Consider the following 20,701-nt stretch of genomic DNA (forward strand, 5'->3'; position numbering starts at 1 on the left):
CTCTGATAACCAACTCAAAAAAAGGACTACATTCTGCTTTTCTGGGTAAGAATTAACACAGCCAAAAAATATCTATCGTATTTTATCTAATCCAAGTCACCAATGTTGCATCTCACAACTGGTAAAATGTTTACATAACACTAAAAATTAAAGATGCCTCCACTTAAACTGTAACCAGAGACTAAGATACATCCAGACTTCAGAGATAATAAACTGAGGAGAAAAAAAATCTTACAGTTGATGAAATACCTTATCTGTTAAAAGCTGTATAACAACAAAAGGAAATAGGAATAAGATTTAAGAACAAAACTTAAACATCATTTGAGCATTACACTGGCACGAAGTCATGTCCATGCACTAAAAATCATTTGTTCAGCATTTTCTCCTCTATTACCTTTAGTTTGAAAGGGTAAAGCATATACAGAGTTTATGCAAAGCACTTAAATACCATATTTGGGGGGGAGGAAAACAAATAATGGATTAATTCTTGACAAGTAAACAGATGTTCACAAAATACTTCTAAAATACTTCCACAGTATTTGGCACCGCTACTTACACCAATTCAATACCTGCACAGATACGAATTTTAAAATAAAAAAGAAAGCATGCATCTGCTAAAGGAAGTGCTATATCGTTTGCAATAACTTACACTTCAGCTTCTAATAAAATGTGTCAAAATTTAACAGTAGTAGAGAAACATGCCTTCATTTTAATGTGTCATATAATATGAAGTGTTTCTAGAATATTTTTAAAAACTGGAATTTGAAGAATTATTTAGAAGAGTATGAAGGCAACTCTTAGGAACAGCCACAGAACAGACATCACCTGGGGCTCGAGTTTATGGAGCCATGCTTATTCAGGCTGCTACAGTTTTGATGGCTTGCTATAAATACAGAAAGAAGTATGATGGCAATAGAGGGTGGAGATGAGATGGAAAAAAATAAATATTCTAAAGGAAAGGAATTAAGGCTTAAGATGTCTGCTATATGCAAAGCACTAGGCTACTCAACTATACATAAACTCCCCGATTTAAATCTAACAAGCTTATAATGTAAATAAAATCTCAATGTAGAAGACTTGGAATGAGAGGTCTTAGAAAGGTTAAGCAATTTGATCAACATCACTACTTTTAAGTGCTGGTTGTAGGTTTCAAACCCATTCTCTTTTTAAGAATCCACACTGGGACTTCCCTGGTGGCGCAGTGGCTAGGACTCCGCGCTCCCAATGCAGGGGGCCCGGGTTCGATCCCTGGCCAGGGAACTAGATCCCACATGCCGTGGAGCAAGTAACAGTTCGCACGCCGCAACTAAGGAGCCCACATGCAGCAACTAAGACCCGGAACAACCAAATAAATAAATAAATATTAAAAAAAAAAAAAAAAAAAAAAAAAGAATCCACACTGCTTTACAGAAAAAAGTGAGGCTCCAAAAGTCTGACTATTATCCTGAGAGCCAAATGCATCAAAGAAATTATTCTTTTGCATCCTATTGAACTTTTTTTTTTTTTTTGGAAAATGCTATAAACAGCATTAGCTTCTTCTCAGGAAGAGAAATTAAATTTTCCTTAATTTACAGACTTGATTAGCACAAGATGACTAGAAATGCAATTAAAAGACATATCTACATTTAAACAAAATTTCTAAAAATGAACGAGGTGATTACTACTTAAGAAGAATCAGACCTTGTTATCTATTGGATATTTCTAACTTATAATTCACGAAAAGCCTTACCTGTTCAGAAACAAGAGTCTGTAGCTTCTGAACTTCTAATTGTAATGCTTTGTTTTGGTCATTTAGAATCTAAAAGAAAGAATCTCAATTTACTGTTTTATTAAGAAAAGGTAACAAAGCAACCATCTGAATGTTTTTTAAAAACTCAAAGCCATATTATTACTGTAAGTACTTATAAAGTGACAGGTGAATTATATACTGACCTAAGAATGCAAATCTCATGAGGCTCCATTTTTCACAGTTTCAATGAACGTATTTCCAGAGAACAGGAATACAGTAATAGTATAATGTACATATACAATGATCTATAAAAAGTTGTTTCTACTGAGCCCCCCTAATTCAGTCATGTGATTTATCCCAAACAGTGTTAACACTGTGCTTAGAACCCTTTCATGTGTATTTCAAAGAGTTTAATCGTTTGTGCCAATGAATTCTGGGAAACCCTGCTTTCATAAGTGAGTACTTACAGGATTCCTATTCAGCAAAAAAAAAAAAAAAAAAAAAAGCAAATCTTACTGCATGCAGAGATGTACCCTGGCAATCAGAATGCTTTACAATAATACACAAGCTGTTTGGCCATGACCAGAAACTAGCACTACACCAACAATGGAGGCAAATAAAACCATCTCAAACTACCAAATGAAAACTGTAAAGAAAAGGTTGGGGCAAAACAAGTATCGAAAGTCTACTATAAAAACAGGTAATAATCCTAGTTATTACTTTAAAATGTATATCTCAGAAATAACTAATTTTCTTGTCAACTGCATTATTATGAACTTTCATCAAATCTTTAACCGTGGTCATTTTTAAGTCTTTTGTCATTTACAGACAGTTCTGGGTGTACTCTGACGATTTTGCAAATATGTTCCTATAAAAGGGTTTCATCTTCAAGAAATTCATGGAAAAGACTCTGACAAGTACAGGTTTCTGGTAACTGACTGTACTGCTGAACTGAATGAATAAGCATTTTCAGAACTCTAATGAAAAACTGATGAACTCATAAAAGTGCTAACAAAAGATCAAGATGAAAAAAAAAATTAATTACATGGGACTGAGTGAACTGATGAGGATGAGTATAATTTTTGTGACTTTCTGTCTGAATTTAAAAAAAAAAAAAAAATCCCACAAGGACTCAGAGGCAAAGAATATACAAATCAATTTTCACTGCAAAGTAAAGGAGCTGTTACAGTGGAGGATTACTGGACTGAATGTCAATATTATGACATAGTATGAGTGTGTTTCATGTTTGGTAATTGCAATCATTCTTGCTTTTGTTGTGGTCATCCATGTACAATGCTTGGTGTCAGTCTATTTATCTCTTGTAAAAATAAAATACAGTGTGTGTGTGTGAAAAAAATAAATAAATAAATGTGGAAAATTAAAAAAAAAAACAAACAAAACAGGTAAGTCAAAATAATCAAAGCAAAAAGTCTATGATAAAATTGTTCGTATAAGTCCCCAAATAAACTATAGAAACACTGTTTCAGAGTGATCACATATAAAAAAGTAGTATTTCTACATTCACTTCAACTGAAAATTATACAAGGTTGTTCAAAGAAAGCTGAGTTGACAAGTTTAATTACACACCTTAAATTCTTCCATTTTGTTTGAAATTTCACATTGTAGCTGCTCTTCAAGCAATCTTATTTTATCATCCTTAACATGAATACTATGAGAAAAAAAAATACTTCATATATACAGAAAGCTTACATAAATTATGTGCACAACTATCAGCTATAAGTAGCAATGTCTTCTGCAATTACACTTGAACATAAATGTATGAATGGCCCATGTACAGCAATACTTTAATCACCTTTTTTGCATCTTCTCCAGTTCATGTGCAGCAGCAGCCTGTGTTAGAAATGAGATGAGAATTGTATCATTTCTCAGGAAGCACTCAAACCTATTCTTTACTTATTTTTACATATTAAAGTTATATTTTCATATATTTAGAGTAAGTAGTTAAATCAACAGCATACATTTACAGTAATATGTTTTGCTGTCCAGTATTTTGTACTTCTCACTGTTCAACTTTTATCCTAGTAAAAGGTATATCCTTTTCTGATTAAATGGCAGAAGGCTAAAACAAATCAGCACATCATAAGTGTTATAACTGAGTTCTCTGATAACTCAAAAGTGATCAATTTCTTGGATCAAACATTAATTTCAACATGAATATATAGTAACATTTAGGTGAGTTGTGAGAGTCATGGTCAAACAGAAGAGGGTTTTAACAACACACCATGCAGCCAAACACAAGTAACCATTATGTTTACTATCTACATGAGTAAAACTAAGGCTTGCAATACCAATGAAAATAAGTAAACAAACTGTAATTCTAAGGTAAATGCTTAAAAGCAATAAAGATCTACCTGTTCATTTGCCAGGGCCTGTAATTTTTGCACTTCAGCTTTTAATAAGAAATTCATATTCTGTATATCCTAGAACAAGAAGGAAAAATAGTATTAGAAGTATTTAATATTAAATTTGAAGTTTTGTAATGTATCTCTTCTACCTAAGCAAAGGTCTCAAAGCAAAGGTCTCAAATTACAATTTCTTAAGTCAGAAAGAAAACCATCAACTTCTGTTATTTAACATATTTCCCAAATTATTATGAATAATAAATGTCATGTGAGAAAAGGCCTTTGAACTTCTCCTCTTAGAGGGCTAAAGAGGATTTTGTAGTTTCGAAAAGAGATAGACACTTTTCAAATGAATTCAAATGAATTCTATCTAGAGTATTTTCCTGTCTTCACAGACACTCATACTGATTACAAGATCAGGGTAATTCAATGACTATAAAATACTGTAGCCATTTATAAGAATTACTGTACCTTAAGTTCCTCCTCTTTACTTGCTAAATGATCATGTTCATTTGCTAAAGAATCTTCAGTCTGTTTTATCTGCTTATCCTTTTCTGCGATCCTTTAACAGGAAATAGATTTGTACATTCAATAAACATTTAGAAGTCAAGTCACAAATCAAAGGATTAGAAGCCTCAATATGGTCATCCTTACTTAAGTAGTTTTTCACATAACTGTACCTTCCCTTTCTATAGACCCTATCAGTTTAGTAGTAACTGTCACATGCATTACTACAACTCCTTAAAATACATACCCCTATTTTAAAACTTGAGGTCAAAGAAGTTAAATAATTTAAGCTCACAAGCCTGGCAATCTGAAAAACAGATATCAGGTCTTCTGAACTTAAGTGATCCATGTCTATGCAAATTATACAATACACACCAAAAAAAAAGAACTTCATTTTGGGCATACCACCATATAGTTAGATACAGAGTAGCTACAACTACTTATTAGACATAAAAACTAACTTCCACTAATCTCAAATCACAATAATCTCTTCCACATAACTGCTAAAGCCCAAAGGGAAAAAAGCTTCCCCAACTCTTTTTATGACAAAGCCATAAAAACACAGAATACATAATGCTTGGGGTAGAAAAGCAAAAGCTGCTCCAAATCTACTTGAGAGTATTTTTTGAACAAGTTAGAACGTAAAGTCAGTCATAAGTGTAGAATCTAACAGCTATCAGTTAGTGGTGACTAAGCAATTTTAAGAGAAATATAGAAAGGCAGGCTTACACTTTATGTAACTCTTCTGCTAGAGCTGAAGCGGATGTCTAAGAAAGAAAAACAGTGTCAACATAAAAGCCCTTAAGAGAAAGTTTTAAAGTTGTACAATAATCATCACAATAAAGCTTTAAAAATTAAAAGAAATAAATGTATATAAAGTTAAGGAAGTATCTGGCTCATGATGAATGTTCACTAAATAACAGCTAATATTCTGAAAGTAAATTTGATCAATAACAGCCAGTATTAGGGAATTACACATCATAAGACATTTTTAATAAAGTAAGTTGACAGGTCTGAAAACTATGTAACTGCCAAGCAACACATGAATAGGAAAAACAGCAGCAAAGGCTATTTTTCATTCATGTGCTTCTATTCCTTAGTAGCAATTTCCAATAATGAAATGATACCATTCATGATTAAGATAACAAGTCGTTTGGTAATGCTCGTGTTCATCTTTACTTTTCAAAAGGTACTTATAGCATTCTCTAAATATTAAGTTACTGATTAATTTTCTAGAACTCCCTCTCATCTATAACTTAAGATCTCAATCCAATTTGAGTTAATAATTTACATATACACATACATCCATATACACACACCCTTTCCTATATTATATAATTCTTTCCCAATTAATTTTAGACTATAGTTTCTACAAAGAAAACAATTAGAAAAGAAAAAAATGGTTACAACCTCAAAGTTTTGGGATTTTCAACTTGCCTGAACGTTAAAAACAACTTTTTAATGTTAAAACTACTTTTTGCACAGAAAATGACTTCTATCCTAAGCTATTACTTTTCCTACAAACAATTTTTAGAATTTTAAAGTTGAAGAACTGAAACTGAAATTCACAGTATGTATATTATGGAAACAAGCTAAGTACTTGCAAGTTTCTTCTCTTCTTAATGTTATATTATTTATATTCTAAAGGGTGTATATCTATATCTATCTATCTACCTATCTATCATGTTACATAAGAATGATGCCAAAGAATAACAGGTTTTACAATACCACCTAGAAAACTTTGGAAGGTTTCACACTCAAACTATACTGAAGTATAAATTTAAAAATGATTCTTTGGCATATATAACCTAAGAGCTATGGTTAACATACTGCTAACACCTGAGGGTATACAAAGTTTTCCCTTATGGCTAGTCAACATTTAGTGAATACTTCTAAAACATAAACTATCACTCTTGACACCTGTTTTCTGACAGGATGGTAATAAACATTTTTTTCCTCCTAAAGTTAAAAACTCTCTAACCCACCTTCCCATTAGTCACATTTGGATTTCTTCCGTAGTGTTTTCTTACAGCACTATACGTAATTATCAGAGAGCTTAGCACTTAGGATCATCCAGTTGATTTACTGACTAGTCACCCAACTACTAATCCAGTGCGCAGCACTCAACAAGCACTCAGATTATTTACACAGCTAGGAAGCTATTAGTAATGACAAGCAATAAGAAAGCACCATTACCTGGGCTGCTATCTGGGAATGGAATTGTTGAATTTGAGCTTTTAAAGCCTCATTCTGCTCCAAAATATCCTTTCATAGAGAGCAACCAAAAAGGAGAGGGAAAAGTGTACTGTTAAATATACCAATGTATGTGAACAAAATGAGTTACAGGTACATCTGTTTACCTTTAAAAAGGCACTCTTAGATTCCAAAAGGCGTCATTTTAAACAACGATTAGGCATTCTATTCTGAGAGCTAATTTACAAAGCAGAAATTAAGAATACATTGTACTGTTCCTAATCTAATATAAAAAGCATAAGACTGTGGGTGAAGGCATCTTTGAGCACATATTCAGACCATACTGTGACAACCGCTTGAAGATTAAATTAGAATTATTCATCCGCACTCCAGAATTAGGATAAGATAGGCTACCCTCTCTCTTCTACACAAGACACATCCAACCACTGCCCGTCTTTATTTTTTTTAAAGAGGGAAAATTAGATACCTGAACTTGCATTTGTAGAGACTCTTCTTTGTTCACCCTTTTTTGCTCCGATTCCATTAACTGCATTAGCCTTTGCTCCAACTGTTGTTTTGATACCAAGGTATCTGTAAGCTTACTATGCAGACTCTGTACTTCATTTTCTTTGGCCACAAATTTACTCTGTAAATCTAACAAAACATTGCATTTTACAAAGGTCTCTTCCTTGGCCTGGTTACTGCTATTCGTCGTTAGTGTAGGCACTGCCTCTTCTAGAATACTCTCCTTGAATCTCTCCTCTGCTTCCTGCATATGGCTCCCTTGAGCAGTCTATGCTTACCTTTTTCACAGTATCTGCCACACTGTACTAATTCACTTCCTCTCCCAGAGAGTGAGCTTTTTGAGATCAGAGATTGCCTTTTCTCTATACCCAGAGTTGTACCCAAGGCTTGGCACAAAATACATAATCAATAAATGTGTTAAATGAATGGTACATGGATGTTTAAAACTGTTATATCATTTCTCGCAAGCATTCTTAATTTCCCCAAAGATGCTTTAGTTAAGTTATTTAGTGAATTTCTTGTCAATTCCCTGTACTCTCATACCTGGAGAACAGAGAAAGATGCTGAAGGCTGACAAATGTCCTGGTATAAGATGAAGTAAAACTTTTCTCTTTCTCTTCTTAGCAATAACCCCAAAACAATAAAGAAAATGAGAAACAAAAACAAACTGTCTTTGATGCAATCAGAAAATAAATGTAACTCCAAATCACAAGAAATTAAGATAAAATAAATGGAGAGATGATCACTAACTTGGCAGAGATGAGGAAGGGAAAAGTAAAAGCTCAGGAAATAGAGATACCAGGTATCATTAGAGTTGCCTCCCTGCCCTGTAACATAAACAATTCCAAAAGAGGGGAGGAAAGAAACAAACAAGAACACATTACACTACCACCAAGGATAGAGAGGCAAACACAGAGAAGAAGAGAAAATGTGTATGCGTGTGTGTGTATTATATAGTTTTAAGAAAAGTAAGATGTTCCTTCCATAACAAGACACTAATAACAGAATGGAACACAACTCAAAAAAGAACTCCTGAAAATTAAACACATAATGGTAATATCCAGCATTAGAATCAGGAGCATATTTCTTACCAATAATAGGAAAAGTTAAAACACTGAATTAATACCTTCAATATTCTGTGCAGAAAATTATTTCCAACCTAGAACTCTACATCCAGTCAAACTACCAATCAAGAATGAAGGTAGAAAGAATAAAAACATTTTCAGATACTCAACGCCTCAACAAATGTACTGCAAGACATACTCTTATGAAGCAACTAAAAGATGTGCTATTAAATGAGGGAGGAAAGCAAGAAAGATGGCAGTGACATAGGATCCAGAAAACAGGGTAGAGGGACTAAAGGAAGTCTCAAGAAGACAGCTTTTGAGCCAACCTAGAAAGCGACGAGTACTGGAGCAGGAAGACTGAGGACTCCTAAGACATATATGTCCCCAGGTAAAACTGATAACTTCTCCAGTATCTAATATGTTTAGAGGCTGGTGGAGAGGGGGGTGTTAAGGAGTTTAACCTTAGGTAAAATTTGAAACAATAAAACAAAGATCAAGCAAGTTAAAAACATAAAGCAATAATTAGCTTCAGGAAATTAAAAAACATTGCTCAAGAAAAGAACTGCAATTTTATTAATCTTGGCTCAGCATTGAGTTACACAGTCATAATGATGTTAAAATCAAATAGTGGCACAATCAAAAGTATGTAGAACCATATAGGGAGAATGAGGGGAAGGTGGAAGGAATGGTGTGGGAGTATTAAGCCCTCATTTTCTATAACAGAAAGTCAACAGATGCCTATCAAGAGGAGAGCAGTATAAGCAGAAATAATATGCTTATTTAGAAATATGACAGAAAACACTAAAAACAAAAGTAACATCTTCAGGTCAGAGTAAGGTTTTACTGTTTATAGTTATATAGTTTATAGATAGTTTCATATAGTTTATAGTTACAATTTTTTTGGCAAAATTCTTATGTGCTTTCATGAAATATAAAATATTAATTAAAAAATAAGTTAATATACCTTAACATAAAAACAAACTTTATATATAAAGAAAAAGGCCTTCAAACATCTTAGATATATTTAAATACTGAACCAAAGGGTTCAATATTAAACCTAGTAGTGAAAAAAATCAGAGGAAACCGAAGGTCTAAACAGCCAAAACTCTGTATGATCTAGCCTTGTGTTTGGAACTATATTTTACTAGCTCTCCACCACTTTCATGGGAGGAAGGGGAGTAGTGGAAACATAGATAAAACACACTAATACAAGCTCCATTATTTCCTAAATGAATTCATCGAATTAAGAATAAGTAGTGAAAGTTAGCATTTAAGTATGCAGTTTTAAGTCAACTACTTGGGGACTTCCCTGGTGGCACAGTGGTTAAGAATCCACCTGCCAATGCAGGGGACACGGGTTCGATCCCTGGTCTGGGAAGATCCCACATGCCATGGAGCAACTAAGCCCGTGTGCCACAACTACTGAGCCCACGCACCACAGCTACTGAAGCCCACGCGCCCTAGAGCCCGTGAGCCACAACTACTGAGCCCACAGGCTGCAACTACTGAAGCCCACGCACTCTAGGGCCCATGCACCACAACTACTGAGCCCGCATGCTGCAACTACTGAAGCCTGCACGCCTAGAGCCCGTGCTCCGCAACAAGAGAAGCCACCACAATGAGAAGCTCGCGCACCACAATGAAGAGTAGCCCCCGCTTGCTGCAACTAGAGAAAGCCTGCGTGCAGCAACCAAGACCCAACGCAGCCAAAAAAAATTAAGTCAACTACTTGGAATGATAATGCTCTCGCTGTTTTTCTCTTCACAATGTAGGAATGAGTCCTTCTTAGAAAAAAAAAAAAAATTAAATGTAGAACTGATCAAGGAACCAGAGGGAATAACTACAGAAAGGGAACATGCACAGGTTCCCATTACCCTATTTATTGACTATAACTTTATCTGCAACTTAATGCCTCAGACGAAACTAGTAGAGAGCTTATTTTTAAAACCCTAAGAAATGTTAAAGAAATAAAAGTACTCTGAAAGTGTAAAAGCTATTTTTATTGACCTATAACCAAAATGCCAATTTAAACTGTCTTCACATATGGAGAGGGGAGGAAATTTTACCCAGAATTACATACTAAATTTAAATGAATACCGCTTCCCCTTACCTTGCTGAGCTGCTTCATGCTCCGCTGTTCTCTTCCTAATATAGCTCTGGACTTCTTCCCACCTTCTCTCAGCTTCTTGCAGTTGAACCTGCAGAAAGGATAAGTCAGCACAAACACAGGATTCCAATTTAATGGAAAAAAAGCATCCTCTATCTTTACTGTTGTGACATAAAACTGCTTATTCCAACAACTAATCACTAGTCTCCTACATTTTAATAAGATAGGCAGATGTGCTTAGCCTGATGATATGCACAGATATTATCAGCCACTGCCATTCTACCCTCCAATACACAGGATTTACAGATTGGAGATTACTTCAGAAACTCAATATTTGTGCTGGTGGATCAATATAGCTACTACTATGGATATACCTGACCCACTTTGCTCTGATCAGCTTTCCACTGATCTTCCTTCAGCTGATAGGCCTTCAAAAGGATAGTATCTTTATTGCTAAATTTCAGTGGGCACCTAAAATTCTTATTTTTAGGTATAGCACAACACTTCAATTATGACTATAATATTTAATGTCATTTATCTACTTATCCATATCCATAGAGCACAAACTTCCACATTTATAAATGCTACCAGCAAACACACCAGGAAGACAAATATTCACTGAAAGAAAGGACAACTATATCACTCTCCCACAGGGACCCATGAAAACTTCAAGAAAACAAAAATTATGCTATTTTCTGCATTCAATTATTCTCAAAGCCCTTTTAACCCCTACTACTCTAGAATTGGTATTAAGCTATATTGATTGTATCAATGACCTAGGTAGAAGTCTGTCAGATACATTTAACTTACAGAAATTGAACTATACGTTCAATAAATCCTCTCCCCAGTAAAAGGAGGAACAGACAATTCTACTCGTCACTCTACTCAATGTACACAGGCTAAAAAGTGCAAGAGAAATGAGTCCACTCCTCTCTCTCAGTCAGCCTGAGCAACCCCATGCGTGTCTTCCTAACATAAGCATCTCATGACACCAAGTGCCATTCTGGTGTCTAAAGAAACAGTGTGTGATTTTTTCCCACTATGGCTCAAGTGAAAGCAACTGGAGCATTACTTCGTCTCATGCTAAAGGAAAGGAAAATCATCTATTCCAATGCTGGAATAAAAACAGGCTCTATTAAACTTACTGAGAAATCCAAGTTATGGATAAGCGATGTTGAAGGTGATTTCAACTACCTATCAAAAATCTGATTTTTGCCTTACACGTGTAGACCCTAACCTCCATATATATAAGATGAAATTCTACTGTTTATGCCTGTCAATCAGCTAATTTCAATTTTCATATCTTCAAAAAGTCTTTAACTTCAAACTCAAGCCTATATTCAATTCTTTCATTAGTGTACACGTTTCTGTATAGGCAGAGCACTAAGACTACAAGTCCCATTAAGCCTCAAACTACATTTCTCAAAGCTATATACAACTTAAGGTCATTGAATTGAATACCTACATTATTTATGAAATGATAAAGGTAAGAATATATCACCTTCAACTGAGTAACTGCCTGCTCAGCATTCTTCTTTTGGACTTCCTCTTGCTGTAGCTTTCCTGTTTTCTCAGTCAGCTCATTCACCAACCTAGCATAATCCTGGCGCAGTTTATTTAGTTCAGCAGACTGCCTGAAAACAGTAACTGGATTAGGAACCTTCCATTACTACAAAACACATATAAAGAGTAAACAAAATATATTTTATATGAGTTATGCTGAGTTAGTAATTCCACTTATAGCTAGATGAAAATGAATGCTATAAGTGACTACTAATAATGAAGTTTGGTTGAGTGTAATCTTTGAATCATTCTGATGACAATAACACATATACTAAAATTACTATAAAATAATCAAGAAAAACGGATGACCACACACCATGAGCACGAATCAACAGTGTCACCCTCAAATCAGTGTTCTGAAGATCTATTAAAATCAACCAGTCAGAATATTTACTCTATGTAAGCATGCTACTAGTGTTCTCTTGGACTGTTTGTCAAAGTACAGCCCAGAGCCAACTAAATCACTATCACACGGAATGTGTCTTAACATGCAGATTCCAGGATTCCATCTCAGAGCCAATAAATCATAATCTTAAAAGGGTAAGACTCAAGAATATGATTTTTAGCTAACATGCCAGATGTTCTTCAGAATAATGAAGTTTGAGAACTACTGTTAAATGGAATGGAAGGTTTAAAACTTGTAAATTCAGTCTCATAAAGTTATAAACTGTTCCACTGGTGGCACTAGTGTTTATCATACAGTTTAGCTGAAGAGGTTCTTCAAAAGCAAGAGGATAGTTTTAGAAAATTAATTCATTTTAGAAACAAGTGTAAAAAACAAAAGTCTAACCAATTATTATCAAACACCATTTTGGTGACTGAAGAAAATACTCTACCATTCAATGAAAATACTCTGCCATTCTATTAAAAGTAAAGCGTTTGCAAACATACTTGCTTTCTAGCTGGTTTGTAGTGTTGCTGACAGCATCTCTCAGTATGCCATTTTCCTGCTTCAAATGAGCTATCTCCGCCTCCATCTGCTCACGAACTTGCTGGAACTAAAATTATTTTACACACATAAGATTTAGAAAACAATGATTGCCAAAGCTAACTTCGAAGAAAATTTATTATGATGAGAATGTAAAAAGCATCAATAGAATGAAGTCTGGATATCCTTTTCAAATAAACATAAATAAATTTAAAGGATAAATTTTGATAGTGACGAATACAAAGTAAACATGAGCTGCCACAGCATTCAAGAGTGCAAGTAGATGCCAGCTGCTATCATAGGCAAAATAAATACACTGAGATGCTGTTTTAGAACTCTTTCCTACACAACAGACTCACATAGAATTAATAAGTCAATTTTGTGTTAGCAATATTTTAATGAAAGATTTTAGTAATCAAAAGTTTAAAAACTGAAAACATGTTCAAAACATTTACATTAAGTTACAAATTGAGCCATAGCCAAATAGATGGCAAACACACTACACAAAAATCTACTTGCTAAAATACCTGGCTTCTTGTTTTTTATTTCAGAATTACAGAATCAAAAGACAAAGAACACTGAATCTTATATCCCCACATCCTCAATTTAGTATGTGAAATAATCTTAATAATTTTTAGTAAACCTATTCAATTAAGAGAAAATAAAGTCTATGTTTCTACTTTCCAGAGAACTTATCGTATGTAATCTATATCCGGACCTCTGTAAGCAATCAAGTTGAAAAACAGAATCACTTCAACACCCTTAACCTTCAATAAAAGATGTTGCTACATGTATTCCACTAATTTTCAAATGAATAGTAAGTCAGAATTAAGAAGAAAAAAGATCACACAAGGCCAGGAAAATCAGTTCTTCAATAACCTGGTTAATGGGAAAGAATATTTCAAATGACTGGGGCCTGGGAAGATGGAGGACTGAGCCAAATTAGAGCATCAAAGTAGTGGATGCAGTAAGAACCTGAGAAGAGATTCATTCACTTCTTTATCGCTATTAGTGGTATTTCCACAGAAAAAACTGGAACTTCAATAGCAGTAAATTTTTCAGCAGACTACCAATGTGATCAAAGTAATATTTTACAAATAAAAATCTGGTACTAATTACACATATTAGAAAGGAAATGAGAGACCTATTAAGGTGCTATAATTATGCTAGTATGAAATAATAAACTAGGGTCATATCTAAAAACTGAGGGCAAGAATAACTAGAAATAAAGCATCTTTAAGATTTCAGAACAAACTGTAGATTGGGCAAGGGAGTGAGAAGTCCAAGATTCAAGCATAAGTATAATAATGCCTCAAAACATTAGAAAATAAAAACAACCTGACCAAAAGCAAGAGTTTGATTTTAGACATAGGTTAATTTTGAGGTGACGACAAACACTTTCAAATTGAAGCATCAGCCAGCAATGTAAACAATTTCAAAAAGAAATCACTGGTCCACAAAGTTCAATTAGAGGGAGTGTTATAAGCCCACTTGACAAGCAGACTGAAACCATGTTCGTCAAAACAACAAAAATCACTGGTCCAGACCTAACCGAAATCATGACAATGGATGACACTGTAAAAATAGGCAGTAAGCACTGAACCTTCTAAAATGTTGAAAGAAAACAGGTGAAAATAAGGACCAGAGACAGAAGGTCACTTAGGCCAAAACCATTATCATTTTTCCTCTCTTCTCCACTCCATCATCAAGCCCTATCTACTATCTCTTTTTTATCAAACTCATCCCCTCATTATCAATGTCTGACTTAAGGTTCTTATTCTCTGACTTGGATTCCTGCAAAAGCCTTTCAACTATCCCTGCTCCACTCTCCACACTGCTGCCACTCTCCATACTATGCCAGAGTAATAATTTAAAATACTAATATAATCACACTGTTGGGTTGCTTAAACTCCTTCACTTGGCTCCCCAGTCTTTGGGGATGTAAGGCCCTTTAAGACAAGACCTCTATTTATTTCTCTAGGTCTCTTCATTCCAGTCCTGATTCCCAAATACCACAACTCTTACCGTATTTCTCACAAACCGTTATCACTAGATGACCTATACTGAAAACACCTGCAGTGCACTCATTAAAAAGCGTGATCCTGGGCCCCAAAAGAGACCTACCGAACCATCATCTCGTGGGATGGGAAGGAATTACACCAAGTAATAAGTCTTATACCCAGCGCCCATTCCTTCACTCGCTTTCCTGACAATGCCTAATTGTTTCGAAAGATTCAACACGGTCTGCTTCTCCTTTCTAAAAAGTCTTCCCTATCAACCCTTCTCTTCCCCACCTCTCATCTGCACTGTTCCAAAGCACCTGATGCTTACCTCTACTGCAATGGCGTATTTACTTGTCAGCTTCCAGCCTCCCCAAAAGTTGCTTACTTAAGGACAGGGAGCCAGTTTAATTAGCCATTTGTACCAAAGCCCAACCCAGGGCACTTAAAAGCTTGCTAATTAAATGAATACAAATATTTAATTTTGTATTCAAAGAATGAAAATATACCTTCATCTGCATCTGTTGAGTCTCTTGATAACTGACATGCATTTTGTTTTGAAACACATTATGCTCCTTTTCTAATGTTCCAATCCGATCTTTCATCCTTGCTATAACCACATTGCTTCTTTCTTTCTCTGCCATCATTTCCTAGAAGAGTAAATCAGAAAAAAAAATATGAAAAACTTGTTATTTAAAAAAATAAGAACAAGACTTTACTAAGAAGAAAACAACATCAGCAAAAATGACATCAGTAAAACAATCATGAATTCTTTTTTTTTTAATAAATTTATTTATTTTTGGCTGTGTTGAGTCTTCTTTGCTGCGCGCGGGCTTCCTCTAGTTGTGCCGAGCAGGGGCTACTCTTCGTTGCAGTGCGCGGGCTTCTCACTGCGGTGGCTTCTCTTGTTGCGGAGCACGGGCTCTAGGCAAGCAGGCTTCAGTAGTTGTGGTACACAGGCTCAGTAGTTGTGGCTCGGGGGCTCTAGAGCGCAGGCTCAGTAGTTGTGGTGCAGAGACTTAGTTCCTCCGCAGCATGTGGGATCTTCTCAGACCAGGGCTTGAACCCGTGTCCCCTGCATTGGCAGGCGGATTCTTAACCACTGTGCCACCAGGGAAGCCCAATCTTGAATTCTGAAATAAGTACTTGTTTAAAAAGCAAGGTCAAAGGTTTTAAAAAAAAAAAAGTTGTCTTCTGCATCTTACCTGCTCTTTACACCAATTCCCTTCATAAACACTTAGCTGCTCTGTTTACTCGTATTTCAAATGCACTTTCTGGTTTAAGAGTTAAAGACTTGAACATGGAATAAAATCCTACATTATAACTTGATTATAAGAAAGAACATTTTTAAAGCAAAACAAGGTAATTCTTCATTATTTCCAGGTACTAGCTCTCTTTTAGGGTACAGAATAGGCCCCCAGAAAAAAAATGGCCGAGAAAAAAAGTCTCCTTCCTAAGGTAAGAGATAAGGATAAGATATGTTTATAGCAGAATAGGGAAAGTAAAACTCAGAAAGTTTTATTATCTTCCCAAGTCAAACATTAAAAGGGTGATTTCATTTTGAGTTGCAAGTATTGTAAACTCCTAGGATAAATATTAACTATTAAAGTGCAAGAAAGCCAAGCAACTTTAAAGTTACCTGCAGGTATGATCAGTCCATTTTCCCTGCTCTAAGAAACTGTTTGACAAACTTTAAGATTTTCATTTAACTAACGGTTTGCCCGTAAGAGTTCATTTACATTTGCAAATTGTTTTACTGATGTACATAATACATTTAGGAAAAAAGTATACACATCTTAAGTATACAGCTCAATGAGTTACACAAAAGTAGTTTCTTTTTTTAATTTTTAAAATAATCAGAAAACTATAGCTACAGAAAACTACAGTAAAGTTTCTAATCTTAAGGAAACACTCATTTGAGCAACAACTTTGATTAATCTTAATCAAATGCAGCCAAAAATAAAATAAATTTATTTTAAAAAAAATCAATCTGACCAAGTTTTCCACTGACTTTTTTTAATTTACCTCAAATTCACAGAAAAGACTTTATATTCAAATGAGGCCATTCTCATAATGTCATCAAGTAGCTACGTGAACAACAGTGAAATAAACCTCATTTACTCTACCGTATTTAACGCCTAAAAGGAGAAACAAGCACTTCGGGAAAAATGAGACCACATTTACTACAGAATTTCAATTATGTTCTCAGTCTACATGATTTTTTTAAATATAACTGACATAGAATATTATATTATTTTCAAGTATACAATATAATGATTCAATACTCGCATTTATTGCTAAATCATCACCACGGTAAGTCTATTAGCATCATCACCACACACAGTTACAAACTTTTTTTCTCGTTATGAGAACTTTTAAGATTTACTCTCGTAGCAACTTTCAAATATACAACACAGTATTAATAGTCACCATGCTGTACATTACCTCCCCTGGACCTATTTATTGTATAACTGGAAGTTTGTACTTTTACATTTGTTTAAAGGCCTTTTTTTTTAAACCTCTCGAAGTAAAAGGGATTTAAAGAACTTCACTGATTAAAAATTATATCACAAAAACCTTCATGAATAAACTACCTATGTAAGAGTTTCACACTTGTCCCATGAAACAAGATCACACCGAGTTTTGTGCTTCTATAGAGTAATTCTAGGTCAGAACCAATTGGAACATGCTCCCAATGTCCACAGGCTTCCACTATTCAGAAATTAGTATACCTATAAGTACTGCTATTTTAAATTCACAATTCAACTGTAGGCTATAATAACATGGAAGAGTGAGACCCCATCACCACCACCTAAATTCTAAAAGAAAATTACTTTCACGTGGTATAAATCTACTGTACAAATAAATCAGGAATTATGGACAATTTCTAAAATCCTTCATTGCATCCGATTTAGAAGGCATAACCTTAAATACAAGAATGTCTTCACCTGGGTTAACTGCTTACACCGATCCTTCACAGCAGCAGCATCTTCCTTCAGAGCAGTAAGTAACTTGTCTTTTTCTTGCAGCTGATGTACAAGTGCAGTCAACTCTCCTTTATTTGACTACAATTGAGAAATCAATACAGAATTAGTTAATAGTGTTCTTAGGCCAATGCAGAGTTCACTATTACATATAAAGTAGAATAACTGCCAAACACTGGTCAGTGAAATATCATTCAGAAAAATCACTATCATTACATATTCTGATGCATAAAATAGGACACATATCATCAAGAAACAGATTTTTACAAAGAATTATGACTTCCATTTTTAAACACAAATTCAAGATAGTAATCTCTCCCTGCTCCTCCTAAAAGATCAAAAGAGGGGTATGAAATGAAATGCAAACTGAGCCAAAATAAAACAAACATCTATAACGTCAAAGCATAATATCAGGAAAGACTTCCGAAAGCAGTGGAGATCAAACAGATGCTCAACAACCTTGTCAAAATATACCCAAGACTACAGAGGTGCCATGGGTACATAGTTCTCTGAAGTTAACAGGAATATACTGAAAGGTAAAACCAACAATCCCCCATTTGACATCAGGAACAAGCACAAATATAGATGGTAGGAATTTTCTTGGTAGGAGGTCTTAAGAAGCAGAAGTAGGAAAGAAGAAGAAATCATACAGGTAAACTTTATTCAAAGAGAGCAGCTAATCAGTGAGGCAGAGTTAAGAGAGATCTTCTACAGTGAGACCCTCTGTAGTGAACTCTTATCTGAGGAAAAAGGAAAGGCTAAAAGAACTCATTTTCACACACAGCCCAAGGAGAACAGTTGGCCTTAGCCATTCGTTATCAATCTCTAGCCACAGAGATGATCCAAGAGAAACACCCCTCACTGGAAGAGGAGTATTAATGAAAAAGAAATAAAACAAGGTCTATGTAAGATATGAGAAAAAAGTAAGGAAAGCAATAAGAAAAACCAAATGCCAAGTGTAGAAAAATCATGATAAAAAGATTGTCAAGAATGGACAAAAACTGTGATTAAAAAAAATATATCACCATGACTTTCCAAAGTCTAACATAGCAACGATTTCTAGAAAAACAAGAGCAAAGAACAGAGCTCACAAGAAATAATTCAGAGGAAAGATAAGACCACAGAAAGAGATGAAATATGAGCTGGCAAAGCCCAAAGCAGAAGTAAAAGTAACACCATCTCAGAAATACAATCCAATTAGAAGTAGCAAACAGAAAAAGACATGTTGCTGAAAACAAAGGAGAAGACATAGAGTTCAGGGTGGAGAGAAGTAAATAAGAGGAAATAAACCAAAGCTTTATTTTTTATTTTAGGACAAAAATACAAAAGATAAAGATAATAGGCAAGGAAGATCCAACTTATGCTTAATTGATACCCATTATTTCAATTCTTTTAAGGGACACTGAATCTCATGATTGAAAAGACATGCTTTGCCCAAGGGAATACTGATAGAATACTGATCAGAAGAGTCAATGCAAGCCACATTACAGCAAAATTCCCGTGACTTCAAAGAAGCTGAATCCCTTGGTGTTTGTACAGTAGGGTGGACACTGGAAAGTCCAATAAATAATAAAAACTTGGTTGATTACCCAAAGGATGTTTTCATTGTGAGAGTGTATTTTGACAAAAATACATGAAAAGAATGCAAATTCAGGGGACTTCCCTGGTGGCCCAGTGGTTAAGACTCTGGGCTCCCATTACAGGGGGCACGGGTTTGATCCCTGGTTGGGGAACTAAGATCCCACATGCCACGTGGCAGAGCCTTTAAAAAAAAAAAAAAAAAGAATGCAAAACTCAGGCTGGTCTCAGACTTCTATCCAGCGATAGGAATGTAGAGAATGGTAAAGCAAGCATGACAAATTCTCAGGGAAATAAAGTGCAACCCAGAAATATTATACCCCACCAAGTTATCATTCAAGTACAAAGACAATAAAGCAGCATTTTAACTTGCCAGAATTCGGGAAATACAGGTTCCATAAGCCCTTCTTGAAAAAATTCCAGAAAAAAAAAAAACCAATTTCAGCCAACCAAGAGATGAATACAGAAGCTTATGGCAAAAGAACTGGTATCAAGCTTTGAACCCAGCATTAAGCTACAGAATTAAGACTGAAACAAACATAAAAATTATAGTCACAAAACAAACATTAAATATTATAAGTATCTGATAAACAAATGCTATAATTAAGAAAAGCAGAGAGGGAAGGAAGAGAGAAGGTAGGAAAAATTTTAAATAGACTTCCTCCTGTTATACAACATGGGGCCAAAATAGTAACTTAGAGTTGGAAAAAAACCACATAATTGAGGCAAGTATATTTAAAGGCCAACAAGAAGAAATTAATAATCAACTAAAACTATCAAATACATTTTTTTTGCCTTTTCTATTTTTTTTTAATTGGGGTGTAGTTGATTTACACTGTTGTATTAGTTTTTGCTGTACAGTGAAGTGAATCAACTATATGTATACATATATCCCCTCCCTCTTGGACCTCCCTCCCAGCCCCCACCATCCCACACATCTAGGTCACCACAGAGCACCGAGCTGAGCTCCCTGTGCTATACAGCAGGTTCCCACTAGCTATCTATTTTACATATGGTAGAGTACCTATGTCAATCCTGATCTCCCAATTCATCCCACCCACACCTTCCCCCACTGTGTCCACACGTCCATTTTCTACATGTGCATCTCTATTCCTGCCCTGCAAACTGGTTCATCCGTACCATTTTTCTAGATTCCA

At 35.0% G+C, this 20,701-nt stretch overlaps 1 protein-coding gene across 4 annotated transcripts in view; it reads right to left on the reverse strand.

The window, feature by feature from the left end:
- The window catches only part of KTN1 (kinectin 1), a 120,173-nt gene that overhangs the window by 39,757 nt on the left and 59,715 nt on the right, over window positions 1-20,701 (reverse strand). For all 4 annotated transcript variants that reach the window (XM_068545111.1, XM_068545101.1, XM_068545091.1 and 1 more), the window contains exons 6-18: window positions 17,931-18,047; window positions 15,492-15,632; window positions 12,946-13,052; window positions 11,993-12,125; window positions 10,495-10,582; window positions 7,280-7,446; window positions 6,796-6,864; window positions 5,329-5,366; window positions 4,564-4,654; window positions 4,102-4,170; window positions 3,543-3,580; window positions 3,317-3,398; window positions 1,730-1,798 (exon numbers count right to left, since the gene is read on the reverse strand). In XM_068545111.1, coding sequence (XP_068401212.1) covers window positions 1,730-1,798; window positions 3,317-3,398; window positions 3,543-3,580; window positions 4,102-4,170; window positions 4,564-4,654; window positions 5,329-5,366; window positions 6,796-6,864; window positions 7,280-7,446; window positions 10,495-10,582; window positions 11,993-12,125; window positions 12,946-13,052; window positions 15,492-15,632; window positions 17,931-18,047 — 1,209 coding nt within the window. The remainder of the gene's footprint in view (window positions 1-1,729; window positions 1,799-3,316; window positions 3,399-3,542; window positions 3,581-4,101; window positions 4,171-4,563; window positions 4,655-5,328; window positions 5,367-6,795; window positions 6,865-7,279; window positions 7,447-10,494; window positions 10,583-11,992; window positions 12,126-12,945; window positions 13,053-15,491; window positions 15,633-17,930; window positions 18,048-20,701) is intronic.

The sequence above is a fragment of the Eschrichtius robustus genome, chromosome 1 (genome assembly GCF_028021215.1).
Source record: "Eschrichtius robustus isolate mEscRob2 chromosome 1, mEscRob2.pri, whole genome shotgun sequence".
In the NCBI taxonomy this organism is placed as follows: domain Eukaryota; kingdom Metazoa; phylum Chordata; class Mammalia; order Artiodactyla; family Eschrichtiidae; genus Eschrichtius; species Eschrichtius robustus.